Source organism: Leptodactylus fuscus, chromosome 6, assembly GCF_031893055.1.
Source record: "Leptodactylus fuscus isolate aLepFus1 chromosome 6, aLepFus1.hap2, whole genome shotgun sequence".
NCBI lineage: Eukaryota > Metazoa > Chordata > Amphibia > Anura > Leptodactylidae > Leptodactylus > Leptodactylus fuscus.
Genome location: NC_134270.1, coordinates 151,714,432 through 151,738,076, shown reverse-complemented (window position 1 = coordinate 151,738,076; position 23,645 = coordinate 151,714,432). Strand labels below are relative to the sequence as shown.

The 23,645-nt window shown below is 42.8% G+C and overlaps 2 protein-coding genes across 3 annotated transcripts in view; both read left to right on the top strand.

Annotated features, from left to right (window-relative positions):
* The window catches only part of CPNE1 (copine 1), a 340,171-nt gene that overhangs the window by 269,815 nt on the left and 46,711 nt on the right, over nt 1–23,645 (top strand). The gene's annotated exons all lie outside the window — the stretch shown is intronic.
* RBM12 (RNA binding motif protein 12) lies at nt 1,788–16,873 on the top strand. Of its 2 annotated transcripts, none has more exons than XM_075277622.1 (3): nt 1,788–1,940; nt 7,297–7,348; nt 10,265–16,873. In XM_075277622.1, exon 3 carries the CDS (start codon nt 10,287–10,289, stop codon nt 12,921–12,923), a length of 2,637 nt encoding a protein of 878 aa, XP_075133723.1. In that variant the 5' UTR covers nt 1,788–1,940; nt 7,297–7,348; nt 10,265–10,286; the 3' UTR covers nt 12,924–16,873. The 2 variants fall into 2 exon arrangements, with proteins under 2 accessions (XP_075133723.1, XP_075133721.1); XM_075277620.1 differs by having other exon boundaries at nt 7,266–7,348.

The following is a 23,645-nucleotide window of genomic DNA, read 5'->3' as shown; positions in this document are numbered from 1 at the left end:
GACCCTTTTGTGGAAGCAGCACTGTTATTTACCTACAATGTCTAGGCTGCAGTAAGGACACCATGTATATACTGGCGTCTGTCCTCACATTACAATATCACTACAACCAATGTGGACTTAGACATGTTCCCATATAACATAAAGTTGTATTATGGCATGGAATGTTATGGACCAGACTGCGAGGGAGAATGTCTGGCTATTTGGGATTAGCAGGCAGCATCAGTAGTTCAGTAAATGGAACATTATACAGGGAGAAGGTGATACCACTATTCAGCTAGAGGAGTGTGAAAATAGTCCCCTATCCATGCCTGATTCATTTTGACAAAAGTAGTTTTTTTCCACAGTGAGGTGTAACAAATTTGCAAATTAACAAAATGAGATTATTGGTAATGAAAAGGTGAATTGTCCAGTGTATGTGAAAAGTTCAGCGGTCACTGGCGCATAGCACAGTGCAGAAATTCTCCCTCCCTCCTTTCCTATGATTTCTCTGTGTATCCTCCTCCTATCATTATGTAGTTCTATTATACTGTTGCTGTTGTTTTTCAGTAAAAAATGCCGCATGTGACTGCTGAGGCCAATCGGCGGCCACAGTAATGGAATCAGGACATCACTCGCATAAGTCACCTGTCATATCCTGTGTCCTTTCCTCGGGCCACTGATAGGCTTCAGCAGTCACGTGCAGCAGGGATTTCCACCAAAACAAGAGCTTTGAGACTGGACCGCAGTGCATCGGTGCCGTTGCAGTGCGCAGATGCCAGTGCACTGTACCGGCATCCAGTTGTGGCTAGCTGTTTTTTTTGGACTGGATTCTGAGGCAGCCTCCGCGTCAAAATCCGGTTAAAAAAACTCCCGTGTGAACCTGACCTTACAGTCCCTGAAAAGTGGATGGGATTCTGGCTAATCCCATTCACCCATTGCAGAAAAATACCTGCAGTGGAATTGCAAATCGCAGCATGTCAATTCTATTTGTGGAAATGCTGGCGGTTTCCATATAGGTATAATAGGGACAGAAAGTCTGCAGAGAAAAACTCTCTGGACTTCCTATAAAAAGTACTGTGGGAAAAACCACAATGCAATATTGCTGTTTTTCCCCGCAGTGCTTTTTGGCTGCAGCCTGCTACGTGTGGGGTCTGATGCCTGTGTCGGTAATCTGTTAGAGGAGTCCGCATGGGAACCACCCCAAACGGACTAGCAAACGTATTGACAAACGGTGTGCAGTGAAAGCACATGGACCCCATAGACTATAATGGGGTCTGTGTGCTTTCCGCACGGTCGGAGAGGAAAGTAGTTCACAATCTACTTTCCTGTCCGCATGACTCGTGTGGAAAGCACACGGACCCCATTATAGTCTATGGAGTCTATGTGCTTTCACTGCACACTGTTTGTCAATGCATTTGGTAGCCCGTTTGGTGTGGTTCCCATGCGGACTCTCCCTAACGGATTACCAACGCACATGTGAACCAGGCCTTAGCTTTAAGGCCTATAATACAAAAGGGATAAGGGATGAGGAGCTTTGATTCAAAGATGGCGACCACCCTTCCAAAACTCACACAAGACTTTGTCAAATTCATATTTTATTTTGAAAAGAAAAAGACGTCGCCACACAGTACAATGAGCACTCCCCAAGGAATCCCTGTCCAGCTAAAGACCGACTGTGACAGACAGATGTAAACAACAAGGCGCCATTGTCGCCCTCCCCTCAGGCGGGCGGGATTCACAGGCTCCGCCCCCACGAGTTGTAATGGCAGCGACTCGTCACGTGACGTCAGACCTCTGTGCAGCCGCCATTTTGCGCGGCTGCGACTTCAGGAGACAGAAAGCGTGATAATAAAATATAGCGTGCGACACGACGAGAGGAGGGCGAGAGGGGAGAGAGCGCGGCGCCTTCCCTTCTGCCTTGTTTTCTCTCAGTTTTTTTCTTTCATTAAAAGATTGCAGCGGTAAGAGACGTCCGGAGGCGCTGAGGGGGAGTGTGTGAGGGAGGGATGGCCGGGGCCTGCTCGGGGTTCGCCGGGCAGTTTGAATGTATTGTCCATAAATGTGTGACTAGAATTATCATGTGCAGCGTTACCTCATTTACACTTGTGTATAGTCGCTTATATAGACGTGCGGTTTACTTTGGCAGATTCTAGCGTATCTGTATTGCTGGATGTAGTAGAACAATAGGGGGCGTACTTCATGGTAATATGGTTGTGGTAAAGCAATATGGCTCCCAGCATATGGGGCTTTTAGGTTGGTGCTTTATGGACTTATTCACATGTCACGTTTTTCTCCCCCTGTGCAGTTTATATTTCATCAGATTTTCAGACAACCCGACATAAGAATTAATATTTTTAGCAATATAACATGTCCGTGTAAAAATTCAGATAGTCTGTGAGGTGATTCCCTGTCTAGAGACGTCACTACAACTCCCATATGCTGCCAGGGTATGGCGGGAGTTGTAGTGGGGTCAACAGATTGGACCTCCTAATATGTAAAATGTCTCCACGGAAGGGGTAACCCATAGGATATAGTGGTGCCATGTAGATAGGAGATGCCGTATACATTATTGGTGGGGGTCTAACCTCTAGTGATCCTGGAGGGGCCACAGCTCCTGGACCCCAAAGCAAAACCTGTAAGGCTTCATTCACACAGAGTTTTCTGAAGCGGAATTTGAATCCGTGCGGAAAAAAGCCTCCCACTGACTTAAATGGGTTCCTTTTTCCGCGAGCGGAAAAATTCTGCGTCAGAATCCACGCCACAAAACTCTGTGTGAATGGGCCCTAAACCCCAGTGGGGTCACCTACTCTACTGTATGCTATGAACTAGTGTAGAATGGTTTTTCTTGTTGTTTTTTTTTTTTTTTTTTGCCTCCCATTCATTTCTGAGGGTATGTTCACACTGAGAATTTTGCACATTGAATAAATTTGTTTCAGGCATTTAACATTTTTTGTAGTTTTAACATGTTTTTAAAAAAAAAAAAAAAATACCTGTGTGTGTGTATATGTATGTATGTATATATATATATATATATATATAATTTTTTCTTTTTTTTTGATGCATTTTTTTTTTTTCTTCTTCAGTACACTTGGCTATTGTATATTAGAGCATAGTATTACTATTGTTGTTTATTTATACAGCACCATTAATTCCACGGTGCTTTACATTATTATATTCCATGGTGCTGTACATTATATTAATTCCGTGGTGCTGTACATTATGATTAGAGACAAGCGCACACTACTCGAAACAGCCGTTTCGAATAGCACACTCCCATAGAAATGAATAGACGCAGCCGGCACGCGGGGGGTTAAGCTTCCATTCATTTCTACGCAAGCATGCTATTCGAAACAGCTGTTTCGATTAGTGTTCACTCATCTCTAATTATTATATTAATTCCATGGTGCTTTACATTTGGGGGCTTACATACGGTGCACAAAATATCCAAACAAATATAATGCTAACAATGACCGACTGGCACAGTGCTATAGAGGGCCCTGCATGCAAGGGCTTACAATTAGAGATGAGCGAACACTGTTCGGATCAGCCGATGCGAACAGCACGCACCCATAGAAATGAATGGAAGCACCTGTGACGCCGGGCGCCGACAAAGTCAGCGTCACAGGTGCTTCCATTCATTTCTATGTGTGCGTGCTGTTCGGATCGGCTTCTTGTGCGCAGAGTAGAGAAGGGTCAGCAGTTTTGTTTTATGACGTTGTCAATCTGTTTTGATAAATTTTATTTCATTAGCCCATTACCTTCCCTAAAGGGGAAAAATATATATTTGCCAATATTCTTGATTTAAAATGTTAATATAAAAGAAATTCTAAATTCCAGTCTTAAGAAATCTTCTCCCATTTATTTTCATTGTCTGAAATCAGACCTGAAAATACAGGCTACATTTGTTTGTGAGGGCCAGAAAGCGTATGTTTGACTTGAAAGGCAGCAGACTCGCCTTATATGATGCCTGGCAAAAAGAACAATTACCCAAACCACTATTAGAGCCCGTTCACACGGCAGAAACCTTTTCCGCTGTGCGGGATGCAGTGCTTTGGCATCTTGTCTCTGGTTAGGCCCGTATTGGCCTAATTGGGGGTGAGTCTCGAGCCATGGACGCTGCGGCTGATTCAGCCACGGAATCCGCTGGAAGATAGGGCATGTTGCTGCTTTTTGCTGCTAGCTGAAAAAAATTGCTAGTGGGGGAAAAAAAAAAGTGAGCGACTCTTATTGAAATGAATGGGAGCCTTTTTTGCAGGCTGATTCTGTGTCAAAATCTGCCTGCAAAAAATTCAGTGTGAACATATCCTAAGAATAGAGATGAGCGAGTACTATTCGAAACTCCCATTTTGAATAGCACGCACCCACAGGAATGAATGGACGCAGCCGGCACGCAGGGGGTTAACCGGCTGGCCGCCGGCAAAGTCTGCATGCCGACTGCGTCCATTCATTCCTATGGGTGTGTGCTATTCTTGCTCATCTTTACCTAAGTAGTATATCTTGGGCTTGACTCTCTGTTACAACAATTACTCCTGACCGAGCGTGCATGTTTATTGGGAAATATGTTTGATACTTGTTAGGCCTGGTTCACATCTGCATTTGGGTCATTCCGTTGCTCTGGCCGCATGATAAATGTGGAGAGAAAGGTCCTACAAGCAGCACTTTGCTCTCTGCATTTTCATACGGAAACCACGGGGACCTCATTATCATCTATAGGGTCTGCGGGTTTCCTTAGGTAACCACTTTTTTTTTTTTAATGCAGATTATGTTTCTGTTCCGGAGGGTTCCTAAGTAGACTCCCCGAATAGAAACCCATGCACAGATGTGAACTGGGCCTAACACACAAGATATTGGATGTATGTCCAGCTTTCTGTGTCAGAGGATGCATAGGTGTGCCTGTATCACGTTTATGGGGGGGACTGTAGACACACAACGCTGGCTTATCTCCTATAGATATTTAAGTAGTATTAATATTGATTCTAATATATTTTAGGTTCCTTGGACCTATTAAAAAAATGACCTATGGCATTTAGCAAGTTATGTGCATGATGTATTGTGCAGTGCTTCATCAAATGAGCAAGCACATATAAGAGGGAAATGGTAACAGAACAGTCAGAGAACAGAGATGGAGCTACTAACTAAACAAGGACTATTGCCTGTCACACACTTTCTAAGGCATGGCCTAGGCAATATTGCAACGTCAGGTTTTAAGGTTAACTTTAAAGTCATTTAGAAACTGGGATCCAATGAAGTGAGATGTAATGAAGGTGATGTTGATGAGGTTGTGTCACTTCTGTGCTTACATACTTGCTACTTGTATTTCAGCTTTGTTTTCCAGAACAGATTTGATAATGACAGTGATCCGACTTGTTGATATGGACAGTCCTAATCTATTTGCTGCTTTACTTCTGTGCACCAGGCCCTTTATGTGCATATTGTGGCCCCAGTGACTGAATGCTGGAGATCTGTGCTGGCGGATCGCTTCTTGGTTACATTACTTAAATCTCCACTGAATAGGCAATGCAGTAATAAGAACAAAATAATTTGCTTGCAGCTTTCATATCTCATATTTCTTTCAGAAGACGTCTGCAGTTCTTTACACTTGAACTGGTTTGCTTAAAGGGGGTTGTGAGAGACGATGACTTGAATAGCTGCAGTACTCGCCTCTCCCTGATTCTCCATTTCCAGTGGCGGCTGCTGTGTATGAGGGCATCTGTATGTACAAAAAATAAAAAATGACTACCCCTTCTTGGTTTGGGCCCTGTGGACTTGGGTGACTGTTTTCTATGATTTGGAGGTGTTCCAGGACCTCATCTTTGGTTTTTGAGTCTGAGATATTTGTTCTGTTTTGCAGCTATTATTTCCATTTCCTAAAAACCTGTTGATTTTGTTTTACTCTTCATTGTGCGTTAAGATTTTGTCTACAATGTGTTTTGTTCAGGCTCATGTCCTAACAAAGCGCATATAAGATTCTTCCTCTGGCTTTGACTAGTTGTTTGCGAAGCATAGACAACTCAGTATGTAAAACCTATGGCTCTGCTGTTACATCAACTTCTTGTCTAATAGTTGTACAATTCCTCTACATGTTTTGCATGGTCTGTGCTTCCTGATGGGTAGTTCCGTGCACCGCAGATGGCTTCCTTTGTAAAAGAAGACTTTTCTCTGTTTTGGTGCATTGTAACATCTGTGATTACAGGTATTGGTTTGGTTTTTGGTATGTCATTTCCGTTCCGTATTTTGGTACTGACAGCTTTTCTCGTTCTTTACATCAATGTAGATTTCACGTTGTGCAATGTCGTCCTGGAGCCTGAACATAGAATGATATTCTCATCCCTTAATAATTGAGCTTCGTTGCTCGGTTCTGTGAGAATCGCAGAACTTTTATCCGGAATATACAGTTTTACAACCTTGCCAAATGTGTGATGGCCTTTGATGGCTATGAAATTTTATTTTCTCCAAAGAAAACTTGTGGAAATCTCCAGCCAAGCATGGTGTGTTCACTGGACCATGTTTGCATCATACATATTGTGATGGCTTGTTGTATGGGTCACGGCTTATAAATGATATATTTAATGGTATTTGATATTGGCGTTTTATGGAAGACTCCTTTGTATGAATCTTTTATTCACGACACAACGCAGAAAAGTTTGACAAAAGCAATGGATTCTGGTTTGTTATATCTACGACTTAGTATGGTATGTTTGTCTTAAATTGGGTCTGCGAGCTTCACTCTTTGCTTCCATAATGGATCCAGCCATTGGTCATGAACACTTGGGTTACCATACTGAAGCTTATTGGGATGGTTTATGGCTCTGGTTTTATTTTATGGCATTGGTTTGACATGCAGCCATATGGACTCATAGAAAGATGCTAAACAGTACTCTCCCTTCTAGAGGACTTTCTTTAGAATACTGTTTATAGCCTGGTCATGAATACAGGCATTTGTTATTCATCATATATTAGGAAATTGCTGTGATTAATCTTCCGAGCCAATATGTTATCACCATATGTTACTGTATCTCTGTATTTGAGGTATCCATCTGAAATGACACCTGACAGAATATTTAGGCAAGTGGAACAGGTTTTTACACCTTTTTGTATATCTGGAAATATTGCTTAGGAATATGAAAATGTTTACCATTATCCATATTTCATCCGAAATAAACGATGTTGGCATCTCATCCTGCTGCGTGTTTTCAGAAAGGCAGACTATTCGCTGGGTTACCTAATGCATTTTCTGTTGGTTTGTGATTTTCACGTGTGCCTTTAATTTCATTCTTTTTTTGCAGTCATAAAGATTTTTTTATTGGTTGCCTACAGGATTCACCGGATTCTTCCCAATAAAGAGAAAAAAAAATCTAATTCTCTGCAGGTAAGCTGTTCTTTTTACTCATGTAGTTTTTAGACTATCTCTTCCATTATCTGCAGCTGATGCTTTAGTATAATCTCTCTTCTCAAATGTTAACAGCATTTATAAAATGACCAACTAAAAAATGTTAAAGGATTGTTCACCACCAACTGCAACTCCTTACATGCTTTAAAGAGGACCTTTCGTTTCCTCAGGCACATGCGGTTTTATATACCGCTCACTATCGGCTGAATTCAGCTCGATGTCTGCCTTCCCGTTATGTGCCCAAGGACTGGAGATAATGGTGCTGGTACCAATCTCTGCCCACTGTCAGAAAGGCGTTCCTGACAGTCTAGCTGGGCGTTGAGGAAGGCCCCCCCTCCCGACAGTACTCGTCCATAGCCCTGTACTGTCCAGCCATGACACTAAGCAGTGGGCAGAGATTGGTAACTGAACCGATATCTCCAGCCCCCAGGGACATAATGGGAAATCCGACAGTGTACAGAATTCAGCCCACCGTCTGCTTTCTATTGGTATATAAAACCGCATGTGCAGGAGGGCATGAAAGAGCCACTCTAATTGGCGCCGCTCCTCTGATTCTGGTGTGGATGTAATTTTTCTGTAGCCTCCACCGTTCCTGAGCAATCATTTCTATTAGTTTCAGCACAATTGTGTTCTCTACTGTCAGGTGGGCGGTCCTGGGCGTGAACAGAAATAAAGGCACTGCCCACCTGACAGCAGAGAGTATCATTATGCAGAAACTAATAGAAATGATTTCTCAGGAATGGTGGGGCTAAAGAAATAAAATCCATGTGTTAAGAGGTAAAGGTGGTGAAAGGTTATCTATCACTTGGATTTGGTCGGATTGGATCATGAGTATCGTAGTGTCTCGTAGTTGGTATATATGCATTAAAGTTGTACGGTGAAATAAAGAAGTGGAAAGTAGCAATACAAGTCACAGGCGAGTTTAGCTTAGAGCACTCAAACATCCTTTGTTAGTCCTGTATTGAAATGGTCTGAGTAGTTGTAGGTCAGCGGCTGTATTTCTATATGAAGTCTGTATTTCTACAGCACGTGTAGCATTGCTGCTGTTCCTAGTTGTGCATCAAATTTATGTGTTTTTGCAGAACAGACTCATTCGTTAAAGTGACTGGGTATGTGGAGAACATGGATTGCACACACATGCCCTCCATTTGCTGTTCTGTTTTCATGGCAAGTGTGTGCATGTAGTCTTACCCTGAGAGAAGGTGCTCACTCTTAAATCCCCAGTCCTGGTTTCTGTCTTTCCTGATACCCATTGGATAATTCATATAGTAAATTGTGTATTATGTAAAACTCTGTCCAGGGACTAGTTAAGCATGTAGGGAGTGAATGCTTTCTTTCTAGGTAAAGGGGATATATTTAGTTTTTCAAGTGTACCAGTGTAGCATTGATGTTGTTTTGTTTCTGCATCTATTCGATTGCAACTAGATGGAAAATGCTGTAAAGCCAAACTTAGCGAACATCTGTGTTATATGTGTATGACAGCCTTGAGGTGCAGTAGGGTCGGCACACTTTTTGCTGTCTTTTGACTGTGTATCGAAGCATCTTGCACTAGTTATTGGAACATTTAACAATCTGCCTTCTGGGATTTGTATGTCTGCTCCTTTTTCTTACCATCTTCCTTAGTAATGTGTTGGTGGGAGAAGTTTATTAAAGAGTAAATGAGGAGTTTTCAGCAATATAAAATGAATGGCAGAACATGGAAAATTGAGTGAAGTTGTTCAAAATATATATATATATATATATATATATATATATATATATATATATATATATATATAATGTGGACATACATCCCACCACCAAACCTGATGGACTTTTGGATGGAGATTGGATTCAGCTATCAGGGTTTAATATAGGAATGCAGCGTGCATTGTGTTTTCTAAATAACTAACCGGACTATCCTTAGGACAGGTTGTTGATTAAAGATTGGTGGGGGTCCAACAGACAGGATTCCTGCTACTCATCTGTGTGGGGAAGCTGCAGCCTCTTCCCTACTTGCTAAGCATGGTAAATGTGTATAAGTAATGTGCTTGGTATTGAAGCTCAGCAGCTTGGCCTGTGATCAAACAGCCTATCTGTGTTGGACCCTTGCTGATCTTCAGTTGTTGGCCTAGACCAGTAATGGCGAACCTTTTAGAGACAGAGTGCCCAAACTGCAACCCAAACCCACTAATTTATCACAAAGTGCCAACATGGAAATTTAACGTTAATAATGTGCGGTTCCACAATTGCGGATAGTTACGGACCTACAAAATACGGTCATGTGAATGGGGCTTTATAGAGCTTTCTGCTCCATGGTGACCCCCCCCCACGCACACACACAGTCCCAACTAGTTCACAGTGACCCTCACACAGTATAATCTACTCCACATTGGCCCACACACAGAATAATCTACTGTGCAGATGGGTGCCCAGATAGGGCTCTGAGTGCTATCTCTGGCACCCGTGCCATAGGTTTGTCATCACGGGCCTAGACTAAGGATGGTTCATAAGTTAATAAATCCTGGAAAACCTTCTAAATATTTTTGTCTGTATAGTTGCAGCTAAGTAATAAGTTGAGTATTTAGTTTACCAGAGACGTGGTTTCTTTTTCCATTTTCTTTTGATTTCTGTAGATCTTAAGGAATCTTTTATATGTTCGTTTTGATGGACTTTAGCAAATGTATCTTATTACATCACAAACTCATGAATTAAAATGTTGCTGCTGAGGTATCTTCATTATTGCTTATATATGGCTCTGTAGTATATGGTATTGTTTTGTGCTCTGTTGCAAACGTGTATGTGTATTTATTTGGAGAGAGAAATGCTGAAAGGGAAAACTAAAGATAAAAACTAATTCATTGTAGTCTGTCTAAATCCTAAGTCTGATGTGGACGTTGCTTTTTTCATCTGCAGGTGTTTGTTGTTTCAACGCAGCATGGCTGTGGTCATCCGCTTGCAAGGTCTGCCTATAGTGGCAGGGACCATGGATATTCGGCACTTCTTCTCTGGATTAACCATTCCTGATGGTGGAGTACATATAGTAGGGGGTGAGCAGGGTGAGGCTTTCATCGTTTTTGCCACCGATGAAGATGCTCGGCTTGGTATGATGCGCACAGGTGGCACCATCAAAGGGTCAAAGGTGTCACTGTTGTTAAGCAGTAAGACTGAAATGCAGAACATGATTGAACTTAGCCGCAGGCGCTTTGAGACTGCCAATGTTGATATCCCACCAGCAAATTCTAGCCGCCCTGGGCCTCCACCAAATCCAGCGATGAGCACAGCCTCTGTAATGAGTCGAGTTAGTATGCCAACAACTGTACCTAACTATAGCAGTCCTCCTACTAGCACAGTCTCTACAGTTACCTCAGTAGGTGATAGCAGTAAGAATGTCACTACTTTCTCTACAGCGAATGTTGGCAATGCTCCACCAAGTCTAGGTGCAGCCTTCTGCAATCCAACATTTACATCTCCTATGCCTAGTGTTGCTCCTCAGCTTCCTTCTGTACCACCACCACCAATGCCTCCAATGCCAGCAATTCCAACCCTACCACCAATGCCATCCATACCTCCTATGCCCGTTCCTCCTCCCGTGTCTTCCTTGCCTCCAGTTCCTCCTGTTCCCCCAATACCACCAGTTCCACCAGTACCTCCAATGTCTTCTCTTCCTCCTCTGACTGGAATACCACCTTTAAATCCACCACCCGTTGGTCCCTTGCCTACAGGGATGAATGGTTCTGGGTCCCAGATGAATGCTAATATTAACCCATTGTTTCTCGGGCCCTTAAATCCAATGCCCTTAGGCTCTCAAAATGCAATGAAACCTCCACCTCCTCTTAACCATGATGACCCGTATGTGGCCCTTCATGGGTTGCCTATTCCTGTGTCAGAGAATGACATAAAGGAATTTCTTCATGGTTTGCGCATAGATGCATTGGTTGTTTTAAAAGATCACATGGGTCGCCCCACAGGCGGGGCTTTAGTTAAGCTTCTTACCCCACATGACACATATGAAGCTTTAAAACGAAATAGAATGCTCCTGGGACAACGTTTTGTTGAAGTTACCCCAGCAAGTGAGAGACAGTGGGTAATGTCTGGTGGACATGTGGGAAAACATGGTGGAGGACACCATGGAGCGCTGCATATGATGCCGCAGTCAATGGGCAGGAACAAATCGCCTAGCCGTCGGCAGCGCTCCAGGTCCAGGTCCCCACATGAGCGTGGTTTCTGCATTTATTTGAAAGGCCTTCCCTACGAGGCAGAAAACAAGCATGTGATAGATTTCTTTAAGAAACTGGACATTATCGAAGACAGCATATATATAGCTTATGGACCCAATGGTAAAGCAACTGGAGAAGGGTTTCTGGAATTTAGAAACGAGAACGATTATAAAACTGCACTGAATCGACATAAGCAATATATGGGCAATCGATTTATACAAGTTCACCCAGTTACAAAAAGTCAAATGATAGAAAAGATAGAAACTATTAGGAAAAAAATGCAGAGTTACAATTATGGCGATCATAAGGATTCCTCTCTTGACATGGAGTTGGACAAGCATAGCCCCCGACTCTGGGCACACCTTTCCAATTTGCCATATAACATAGGTAGAAAAGATGTCTTTCAGTTCTTTCATTTAGAAGGTATCGGTGTGGAGGAGAACAGCGTGCAGGTCTTGACAGATAACAATGGTCAAGGCTTAGGACAGGCCCTCATTCAGTTTAGGAGCGAAGATGATGCTCGGAAATCTGAGCGCCTCAATCGTAAAAAGTTAAATGGGAGAGATGCTTTCCTTCGTGTGGTGAATAATGAAGAACGGAAAGAAATTGAGATCAATCCTCCAATAGTAGGCCGAAAGGCATACAAGATGCAGAACTATAGTAACATACCTGATCCTATGCGGGCCAGTGGAGATGAGTTTGCCTATCTGAATAGTAACCTAAATGACAATAACGGTCAGAACTTTCTTCTGCCAGGCAAATTCAGTGGACCAAGTAGTACCTTTGTTCCCCCTGTTCCGCCACCTGCAATGGGAATTGGATTTGTAGATCCAAGGCCGCCACCACCAGGTACATCGAATGTGAAAAACTCTCCTGTTGATCCTCCAGAATTTGTGAGCGGCCCTAGTCACTTTAATGTGCCCCCTGCTGGGTTTGGAGCTGCTCCTCCGCCATTTGGAAGTGGACCTGTCAGTACAAATGCTCCCCCTAGCTTTAATGCAGCCCCCCCAAATTTACCAGGTAGTCCTGGTGGTATGAACCCCCCTCCAGGTTTTGGTCCAGGGAATCTAACAATTAGTGGGCCTCCAGGCTTTGGAAATGGATCTGCGAAACCGGGGCCAACTGTGATTAAGATCCAGAATATGCCCTTTACAGTTACTGTAGATGAAATATTAGATTTCTTTTATGGTTACCAATTGATACCTGGATCTGTGTGCTTGAAATATAGCGAAAAGGGCATGCCTACAGGAGAAGCCATGGTTGCGTTTGAGTCCCGAGATGAGGCCATGGCAGCAGTGGTTGACTTAAATGACCGGCCAATGGGCTCGAGGAAAGTAAAGCTTGTTTTAGGTTAAGGCATCCTCTACTTTTTTTCTAGCAATACACTATCTTTTGTACACAAACTGACGTACACTTACAGGACAAAGCATCTACATTTTGCAGGTCTGTTTCATGCTGGTTTAGGTAAATTGTATTTGTAGAACACTTGACTAGTTAGGGTATCATTGGGTGACGTCAAAACCTGATATGGCAACTGTTTTTAGTTGTTTTTTTCCTTGTTTTTTTGCCAGTGTTAATTCTTATTAAGCACATGTTTTTTTTTTAATGTTTAAATGTATTGTTTCCTGAACATTTTGTGGGGAAATCTTGTAACTTTCAAAAATGTACAAATTGATGTGAATCTAAATGTCTTATGTTATATATGCAATAAGGCTCCTTACCAAGATCCTGCCTAAAATGTTGCAAATCAGGTGTTTGTACGGTGGAAATGACGTTCCTTTTTTTTTTTTTTTTTTTTTTACCGTGTATGATATATGGAATACAGATTTTGCCACAAGCTACTTATAGAGACTACGTAGGACTTGTAATTTTTTTCCACTTTCTTTTGCTAATGTAAATATCAAGTTGTGCATCGTATCTTGGACCTGTTATGGTACCAAAAAAAAAAAAAATCCGCTCTACTAATTTGCTATCCTACTTTTGCCTTTGCGTTCTGAATGGGCAAGACATATTATTGCTATGTTTACTTTAGTATGTTATGTATTTTACTTATAGTGAGCTAGTGGCAAAATTTTTATTCCAATGGTTTGCAGAATGAACTGCCTAAAGGGGTTGTCTAGAACCCATACTCTTTGAGTTGACTACCGGCGTTGTTTCCGGAGTATCACATGATCTTTTGGCTCTTTCCCGTGACATCACATGTACCAATGAGTTCCACACCTGTGTCCTTGTCATCTTCAATTACAATAAAATGGCTTCCTCCTTGTAGTCCTCGTGGGTGGTGCTAGTGTATACTGAGCATGTGCTCCCTCTACCTGTATTGCCAAGATATCGTGCGTGTGCAGTCCGTACTAGTGGTGTCACAAAGGAGATGTCATGGCTCTAGTGTCTACCACGCGTTAGCACCCTCTAACTGTATTGCCAAGATCTATTACACATGCGCTCACTCTGCCTGTATTGCTGAGGTCTATTGCGCATGCGCAGTACTTACTGGAGCTGTCAGAGGAGTTGTATAATGATGCAATACAGGAAGCGCATGCACAGTAGATATTAACGCTTTTGGCGGGGACTGTGGAGAGGAAGCAGTCTCCACTGTAGGAGAAAACAAGGACCTGCAGGTGGAAACTCCATAGTATATGTGATGTCACTGGAAGAGCTGAGGAAGATCACATGACATGTTGGGAATACCGCTAACTGGAACAACACGGTACTGACTTCATATTGCAAAAATACTTCACTTGAATTGCGGTAGTCAACTGGGAGAGTCTGGGTCCTGGAAAACTCCTTTTAAGATTTGTATTTCCTTTTGGGAAGGTGAGTGTACAAGGTGGAGCCTGCTTTTGTTTTCTCTTGAGAAGATTGTACAGATTGAAGGAAGAGAGGCTTATTCGTTTTCCTTTATGCAACTCGCGTGATGCTTTTCAACGTTTTCAAGTGGATTTGCCACCCAAAAGTTGACATCTGAATGGGAAATGCACATGATGTTCAGAAGCGCTTTTAGTTTACTACCTTGTATGTGGATGCTCTGATGCGCAGCTTGGCTCTTCAGGCTATGTGATGTTTGGACCGCTCTTGTGCTGTATGATTTCACCCGGAGTAACAGCTTGAACTGTCGATTGTGGCAGATGCTTCAGATCACCATAATCTCCATGATTCCAGTTATTTCATTCTTCACAAGTGGCATTTTATGGCTTGCAGAAGTGGTTCTAGTGCTAGTTTTAAGTATCTACTGGTCATTTTAAAGATCAAAATGCATAACCTGTGTTAGAGCTTAAAGAGAGTCTGTCAGCAATTTGGACCCCTTGGAACCACTGACAGTGACTTGGTGTATATTGGATTGGGGGAGCAGTGTCAACATACATACGGCAATGGTCATGCAGCTTGCATGGCTAGGAAACTCTATTTAATCCTCCCTGCACTACGATTGCAAGCCACTAAGAGACCAGCCCTTTCATGTGCAATGTGTAGAGGGATTGTACAGGTTCAACAAAATAAAAGCAGTCATTAGTATGTTCATACCTGTTTGCATTCCCCCCTCCCCCTTCTTGGGCTGGGCTGGCGGTTGCAGCGGCTCTGTATACAATAACTGTAGCACAGATGTAACCTCAAATGGACCCACCGAAACCAACCACAGTAACTGCTGGCCTAGCACAGTAACGGGAGAATGTGGGTAAGTATCGGTGCATTGGTTTTTCCAAGCCCTCACCTGCTGCATGCACTTAAAGGGATCCTATCATTAAAATTCAATTTTTTTTTTTTGTCCCTAACACATAAGAATTAACCTTAAGAAAGGCTATTCTTCTCCTACCTTTACATGTCTTCTCCGGGCCACCGTTCGCGTGATATCCCGGTTTTTGTCGGGATGCAAATGAGTTCTTTCGCAGCACTGGGGGCAGTCTCCATTCAAACAGCATTGGGGGGCATCCCAAATGCTGTGAGAGAATTCTCCAATGACGCCTCCATCTTCTTCAGGAACAGTCGTCACGCGTCTTCTTCCGGCACTGGCTTCAAACTTTTAGGCTTCGGGCAGCTGACTACGCATGCCCACAGGCCACAAGAAAATGGGCGCTACAATACTGTGTAAGCGGCCATTTTCTTGTGGCCGTGGGCATGCACAGTTGGCTTTGCCCGAGGCCTAGAAGTTTGACTGCCAGTGCCAGAAGAAGGCACGCAGAGAGGCTGTTACTGAAGAAGATGGAGGCGGCGCTGGAGAGTTCTCTCGCAGCATTGGGGATGCCCCCAGTGCTGTTTGAGCGCTGGGGCCCGCCACCAGTGCTACGAGAGAACTCCTTTTCATACCAATGAAAACTGGGATTTCTACCGAATGGCGGCACGGAGAAGACTTCTATTCCTACGTGTTAGGGACAAAAAAATTTTAGTTTTAATGATAGGATCCCTTTAATTATATGATCTCCCAACCATCTTTAATGTTTCTCAACCTTCTCCTCTGCCTTGAGACATGGCTCTAGTGTACAATTTACAGCTCCTCCCCTTCCGTCCCCGATTATATATCTCAGTGCTAAGAGCCTCGGACACTTGTGATCATGGCATCGGGGACATTAAAACATAGACCTCACCTTTGACATTTTTACACTGCTCTTTCTGTCCTATGGATTGCACTGTCAGCCGTTTTGAGGGGTCCAACTTGCTGATGGTTTCTAATGTGTAATATATCTGTTTTTAAAAGCTGCATGTGTGGAATTTGACAACTAGAAATGTTTTGAGCTACAGGTTGGCCACTTTCTTGTTCCTATTGATGTATGACATTTTTGACACTTTTCAAGCCATTCCTCTTCTTCAGCACGGAGGTTTTGTGCATTAGATGGCTGACGGAGCGTCATGTGCCAGATATGTGTTAGCACAGATGGTGGATTTATCAATACAAGTATGCACGGAAAAATACATATTTTTTTTTGTTGCTCACAAGCCATGATAAATCTGTCCCTGTGTGTTGTAAATAGGGGAGATAACGTGTCTATCACTTGTCTCTCCCTCTGCCATCTTATAGACATAACCTTCATGTATATGTAACGGCATTTGTGCAAGGTGGCGTGGCTTGAAAAATGTCAGGTAACCATGACCGTATTATTCCATCTCGCATACAACAGCCAGAAAGTGACCAACCCCTTTAAATGTATTTTGAATACTCACAAATATGCGTATTTTCTTTTTTAGCTTTAATAGTTTACGTTTGGAATTTATCTGCTTTATACTTTATTGCTGGTTTAATCCTGGATATTGAGGAAATATTGTGGATGCTGTAAATAAGAAATGTGAAATAAAGTGTTATTTCTTTGGCTCCTCAGAGGAGAGAATGGTTCTGCTTGATTTGCGGAGAAATATAAAATACTACTTATGTTTGGTGTTAAACATCAGCTCGAGACGTTAAAATAAAGTAACTTAGATGGGTTTTCTTTTCGTATTTTGTGAAACATATAAAGAGAAACAAAATGTTGCTTTTTCAGTTCAATTCCACATTGCTTGATTTTGGATTTTTTTTTTTCTTTGTTTTTGTAAGTTTGCAAGCTAGATGCAAAAAAAAACACGTGAACTACACAAGCGCCTGATGACTGCTTTTCTCTGCAGCTGTCAAGAAACTCTTACGCTAGGTTCACACCTGCGTTCTACTCTCCGTTCTGTGCTTTCCGTCTTCTGCATGCCAGAAGACGGAAAGCACAGACCGGTGCGGCGGTGAGCGTTTTATGCTCTCTGCCGCGAAACCGGATTTTTTAATCCGGACACAGAGTACTGCATGTCCGACTCTGTGTCCGGATTAAAAAAAACCTGGTTTTGCGGCAGAGAGTGCAAAACGCTCTCCGCCGCTCACGGCCAGACAGCTTTCTCACCCATTCAAATGAATGGGTGAGAGAGACTCCTGCAGGTTTCCGTCTCCTGCTCTGTTTTATGCAGGAAACGGAAACCTGCAGAACGGACACCTGGGCGCAGATGTAAACGAGCCCTTACCTCTTTGTGTTTACAGATTTAACAAATAGCTTGCCGTAGGAGAAGATCTTTTTTGTTGTGTTGATTCCCTCTTCCCCCTCCCCAATTGCCCAGGTGGTGTCTGTTGGGTTGTCCACTCGAAGTGAATTTTATGGGATAAAATGTTCTATTTTCAGCCTTTCACTACAGATTTATTAAATCTGAGCTACGAGCGGCATGCAATTCAGACAAGTTCTGTTATTACAAATGGCAATGTTGTACCCTGGAACGCTGCTGTGGGAGAGACCTGCTGAGCGGAGCAAGGAGAGGCCGCTTTGGAGCCGCCCCAGATGTCTCTTCTCTCTGTTCCTGGCTTGTTTTTAATCTCTTGATGTGTTCTGGGTATGCTAGAGAGATGGTAAATAAACATGAACTACACACAAACATTTTCATGGGTTGTGGTCCAGCACCCCCTACAAATCAGCTGTCCTGGCCTCTGGATCTGAATAGTCTATGAAGCTGTAAATGGTCTGTATACTGTCTAGTGGTCGTGCAGCACTATTCCCATTCACTTGAGTAGGAGTTAAAGGGGTTGTCCCATCTCAAGGATCCTATCTATACTGCTAGTTTATGTGGATTTAAGACTTTTCCTAAATACATTGCTTTAGCATAACTGCTTTGTTTGGCCTATCTGAGATTCACTTCATTGTTTATACTGCGTTTCCATAACCACGGACCTGGGGATGATCTTATCTCTCCACCCAGGACAAGTGACGTAGCTCCCTGCTCTCAGGAGGGAGGGGGAGCTGAGTGTTCGGAGCAGCTTGTATTTCTGAGCTGTTTATCTTCCAGTTATCAGGTCGGCTAATTGAGTTTTGCTGATAAGGACTGAGACAGGGAGTCTGTTACCTCTGTATGTAACACAGACCTAAAAGTGAGTATATTACAAGCTGACTTAGTCCTGTAGCATGTAAATTTGGGATTCTCATCACTTATCAAATCCAGCTCTGCTACATCAGCTTCATATTGTGCATCTTCCAGTGATACTGTGCTAATTTATGTACAACCATCCCTCAGTACTGACTTCCAACATGTACTGCTATGAGGAGAGCTAGCAGAGCTGGCTTTGTCTGAGACAGCAAGTGAAACCCCGCCCACCAATGTACCGAGAAAACCAGGAAGTGAACAGAGCACACAGCATGCAGGTTGGTGAGCAGACGAGTTGGGAATACCCCTTTAAGTGGCAGCAGTAACCCTGGCATGGCCACTAAGACTTCAGCCCTTTCTTCTTGGTATATCCAGTGTAGACATGGCAGCTGATCAGTGGGGGTGCCAAGCGTCGGACCTCTATGGCTTTGGTATTTAGGTTGTCAATATAGAGTATTGGACAACCTCTGTTAAATACAGTTATGCTGTGAAATATTTTGACTTGCACCCTGGAAGAGCAGAGCAACCACTATTATCCCTACCTCCAGCAGATGTATCATGGCCTTCATTGAGGTGGTCTGCAAAATATCAATTGTTTCGTGATAAGTTTTATAAGTTCTTGCATATTTTTGCTTTTTAATTGTGTATTCTCACACAGTTTTCTATAGGTGTCGCACAAATAAGCTTTTATGTTTTTTTCCCCTTTATTTGGTGGTTGCTCTAAGATCACGTGACAGGCTGCCACCACTAGCAGACAAACTGGCACTGAGGTGGTGATGTGGCACTTTGCATTTCTGAAACCTACCAGCATCTCTGTATAAGAGACTTATAGGGTACCTGAATGCTCATGAAGAGTTGAAATATCTTCAGGATCTTGCTGGGCAGTCCGTTGACTGTTTAATCCTCCATACATGGTATCCTATCAGTTTTTCTTCTGCTATTATCCCCATTATGGCTGTATTACATTCTACACTTGTCTCTGAGACAGAGGGTATGTACAATAAGAATCAATTGAATTAAATTCTGCCAGGAGTAACTACAATAGCAAATTCTTGAAAAAAGCCCAAGTAAGCCTATTATAGGAGATCCAACAACAATGAACTGCAAATACATACAAGAATGATGCAGCTAAAAAGATCCCGGACACAGGAAAAGTGCAGTAATTAATGTGACCACCTGTCAAAATCCAGAATTCCCCACTTTGGCATAGTGGACCGCTGCGAGACATGCAGGAAGAAAGGGGATGTTGTGATGATGGTCACTGGGATGTTGAGCCATGCCGACTCCAGTGCCATGGCCAGCTGCGTTAGGTTACGTGGTTGAGCATCCATGGCATGAACAACCCGATCAAGGTGGTCCCACAGATTCTCGATTGGGTTCAAGTCCAGGTGCTCCACGAACCATTCACATATACTGCGAGCGTTATGACACATCACATTGTCCTGCTGGTAGATGCCATAATCCTGAGGAAAAACTATTCAGATGTAGGGGTGAACATGGTCTGCAAGGATAGATGCATACTTTTTTTTTTTTTTTTTAACGTAGATTGTGAGCACCATATGGGGATCACAATGTACTTTTTTTTCTTATCAGTATGTATTTGTAGAATGGGAGGAAATCCACACAAACATGGGGAGAACATACAAACTCCTGGTGGGGTTCGAACCCAGGACTCCAGTGCTGCAAGGCCTCAGTGCTAGCCACTGAGCCACCGTGTTGCCCCGGATAGATGCATACTTGTGTTGATCCACCGTGCCTTCCACAATGATGAGTGCACCCAGATGGCTGATGACACGTGCCTTCTGCGATTGATTATTTAACGTTGACGTCAAAAGTAGGCGGTGGTCACATTAATATGACTGGACTGTGTATGAGCTCAGTCTAAAAAGCTGCTTGTGTCTGTGAATAATTTCCCATCTCTAATAACAAGGGCAGCCAGAAGGTGATACAATTTCATAGAAGACTTTTCTTACATTGTAAGCTGAGAGATGCTGCAGATTACTCAGTCCAGTGCACAGAGAAAGCAGTTTGCAGATTTGTGCTGGTTCTGAGGAGAATCGACACCTTCCATCTGCTTTCACTGTGTGAAGAGGGAACAGTCCCTCTCCTTTCACTCACTGTGAACCTGTGTTGCAACCATGGACAGGTCTTCCCTAGTAACAGTGTGAGTGTGAGCTTCAAATAAGCTGGAAAGGAGATGCTTAGTGGCAGTAAATTCCTAGAGGAGCCACATAGCTAATGCAGTTAATCTATCCGCCCCAATTGCAGGAGAAATGCCCCCCCCCCCTTCCAAAAAAAAAAAAAAAAAACCTCATGAGAGATGTATAATGTGTAAAAATAAAAACATATACTATGGATTCAAGACTCACTCCTGAGTCGGTGACTATTAAAAAATTATATTTTCCCAGATAATAAAATAAAAACATAAATTAAAACCCTATCTATCAATGAAAAAAAAGCCAGACAAATATTATAACCCCCCCCCCCCCCCCCCCAAATAAAAAAAACTGTACAAAACAACCCAAAAAAGGCCTAGTCCTGAACCAATGAAAATGGTCTGGTTCAGAAGTGGTTAAAATGACATTTTGTTCCAGATTCACATGCTCCATTACATGAGACGAAGTTGTATGAAAAGTTAGTGCTGTAAGTTAACTTTTAAACTAAGTGTTTAGGTTAAACGTTAAAAAAAAAGTTGCCTAATTTATAACACTGACAAGACAGACAAGTCATTAACTTCTATTGTAATCCAATCACCATCTCTACCATCTACCACTCTTTGCATTCTTCCATAGGCTGGGCTCCCCGGTTCTAGAGTAATTGTAATTTTGTGGTCTATGCCCCTCTTTGATGTTGTAGAGATGGCAATCGCATTCAAGATGGTGGCGCTCCTGCCCACAATAGCAATTGATCATAGCATTTAAGTAGATAAAAGCTATGATTGGTGCAGGGTCTGTTCATGGCTGCGGTTACCATCAGGTCTCCGCTCCAACAACCCCCCCCCCCCCCCAAAAAAAAAAAAAAAAAAAAATATATATATATGAACTGAAATGTCCCGGAATGGGCTAAAATGAGGCCAAAACGGTTTCCAAATACATTTTATGGAATATAAAATTTTAACAGAAAATGGTAAACCCTCATAGCGTTTTGTCAATGGCAAAACAAAGTTGCAGCTCTTCGAAGGCAGAGTTTGAAAGTTGGCTGTGACGTTTAATGGTCATGCACCTTTCAACTAAACTAATGTTACATAAATCAGTAGTATGGAATATAAGAAACTTTCTATTTTTTTCTTGTCAGATAAAAATGCTGCTTTCTTCACTTCTTAGGCTCTCTCCTTTCTCCTTGTTCATCCTATCCTAGCATTTTCTCTGCAAGTCTGCCCCATCGTGCACTATCATGTTAGGACTCAGTAGCTGAGATGTCAGACTAGGACTCACAGTAATAGGCTAGGGAGAGAGAGGGCGGAAATATACTGCTGTCGATATTAAAGGGTTTCTACCATTAAAACCTCTTTTTTGTGGATAAGATGTCGGAATAGCCTTTAGAAAGGCTATTCGTCTCTTACCTTTAGACGTGGTCTCCGCTCCGCCCCTTAGAAATACCGTTTTTTACCGGTATGCAAATAAGTTCTCTCGCAACAATGGGGGCGGGCTCCAGCGCTCAAACAGCGATGGGGGCATCCCCACCGCTGCCAGAGAAGTGTCTCCAGCGCCGCCTCCTCCTTCGTCCACAGCGTCATCTTCAATGTCTTCTTCCGGCTCAGGCTTGTAACTTCTGGGCCTTGGGCCTTGAGCAATACTGTGCAAGCTGCCATTTTCCCATGGCCTGTATGCCTGCGCAGTCCGCTCTGCCCTTGGCCTAGAAGTTACAAGCCTGCGCCGGAAGAAGACATTGAAGATGATGCTGCGGACGCTTCTCTGGCAGCTGTGGGGATGCCAAAAAAAAAAGGTTTTAATGGTAGAATCCCTTTAAACTTTGTATGACACACAAGTGCTGTGATTCACATGTATACAGGTCACTACATCTCTATAATGTCCTATGGGATTCTGCTGATGCTTCTGAGTGAGAGAGACAGAAAAGCATATTATCTTCTGACTGTTTTGGCTATGGAGATAACTGACTAGCTCTGGCAACTCAAATGTCAAGTACAAGTTATATTTTGTACTTATGTATGCCCACTGTACTATTGCTTTATGTAGTTTTATGAAATACTAGGTATGATTTGACACTGACACATTGTGCCAGGACTTCATCATACAGCTCTGCTACGGTGTCAGCTGACTTACTAATTTCAGTTCAATGGAGCCACATATAGGGCTGATAAATGTTGCCAATACGCTGCTTTCCCAGCCTCATCTCAGCCATTTGACTTGCCCTTAAAGCAAAGGATGTGGCCATCTTATGTGTAAAAGAACAAGCGTGATAAAACTGTTTAACTCTCTATGCTTACATATGGATGCTAAATTCTATCATCGAACTTAAGCCTGGCTTGTGTAAAGTGGTTGGCAGGCAATCTGAGCTGGGGTATGATAGGGTTTATAAAGCCGAGATCTGGTCGATATTGACAGGGCCAGATCAGCATGTCATGTCATCTGCAGCCAAGTGCATGGAGCTAGAGCTCTGCTGGACACTGCACACAGCATATATCCTATAATGAATGATTGTACCATGTGCTCTTCTTGCATCCGTATATATTCCTATATCCGTATATATTCCTATATGAAGCACACTACTTGTTACATATATCGTCAGCAGAAACTGGTATAACATTTATTTCTGCATCCTGATGGATCTCATTTTAGTAAAAGGAATCTTTTGGGCTCCATTGCTGTCCACTACATTAACGATGGATCGCCCAGAAGACTCTACACCTGTCATTAGAGTAACCCGACAACAGGCCCATTGTACCTTTCAGGACTGTTTTCAACTCGTGTAAGAAGTCTTTTGTTCATGAACACGGCTGGTGAGGTCATGCCACCACAACATATTTACTATATCAATTTCTCGCTCTGTGTGCCGTACCAATCTGTGCCCATGTTGGCTATAACATACAGATGAAACCATACAATGACCAGGATTTTTCTCAGTTCCCATCTCAGGTATTTAGTCTCTGAGAATCCTTGTATAGTAGCAACCACGCCATCTAAGCATTTACACTGAGGACATCCTCTTTTGATGCCAATGCAAGTCTGGAGTGTGAGTGAACAAACTATTACGTGGCCAAGTCCCTT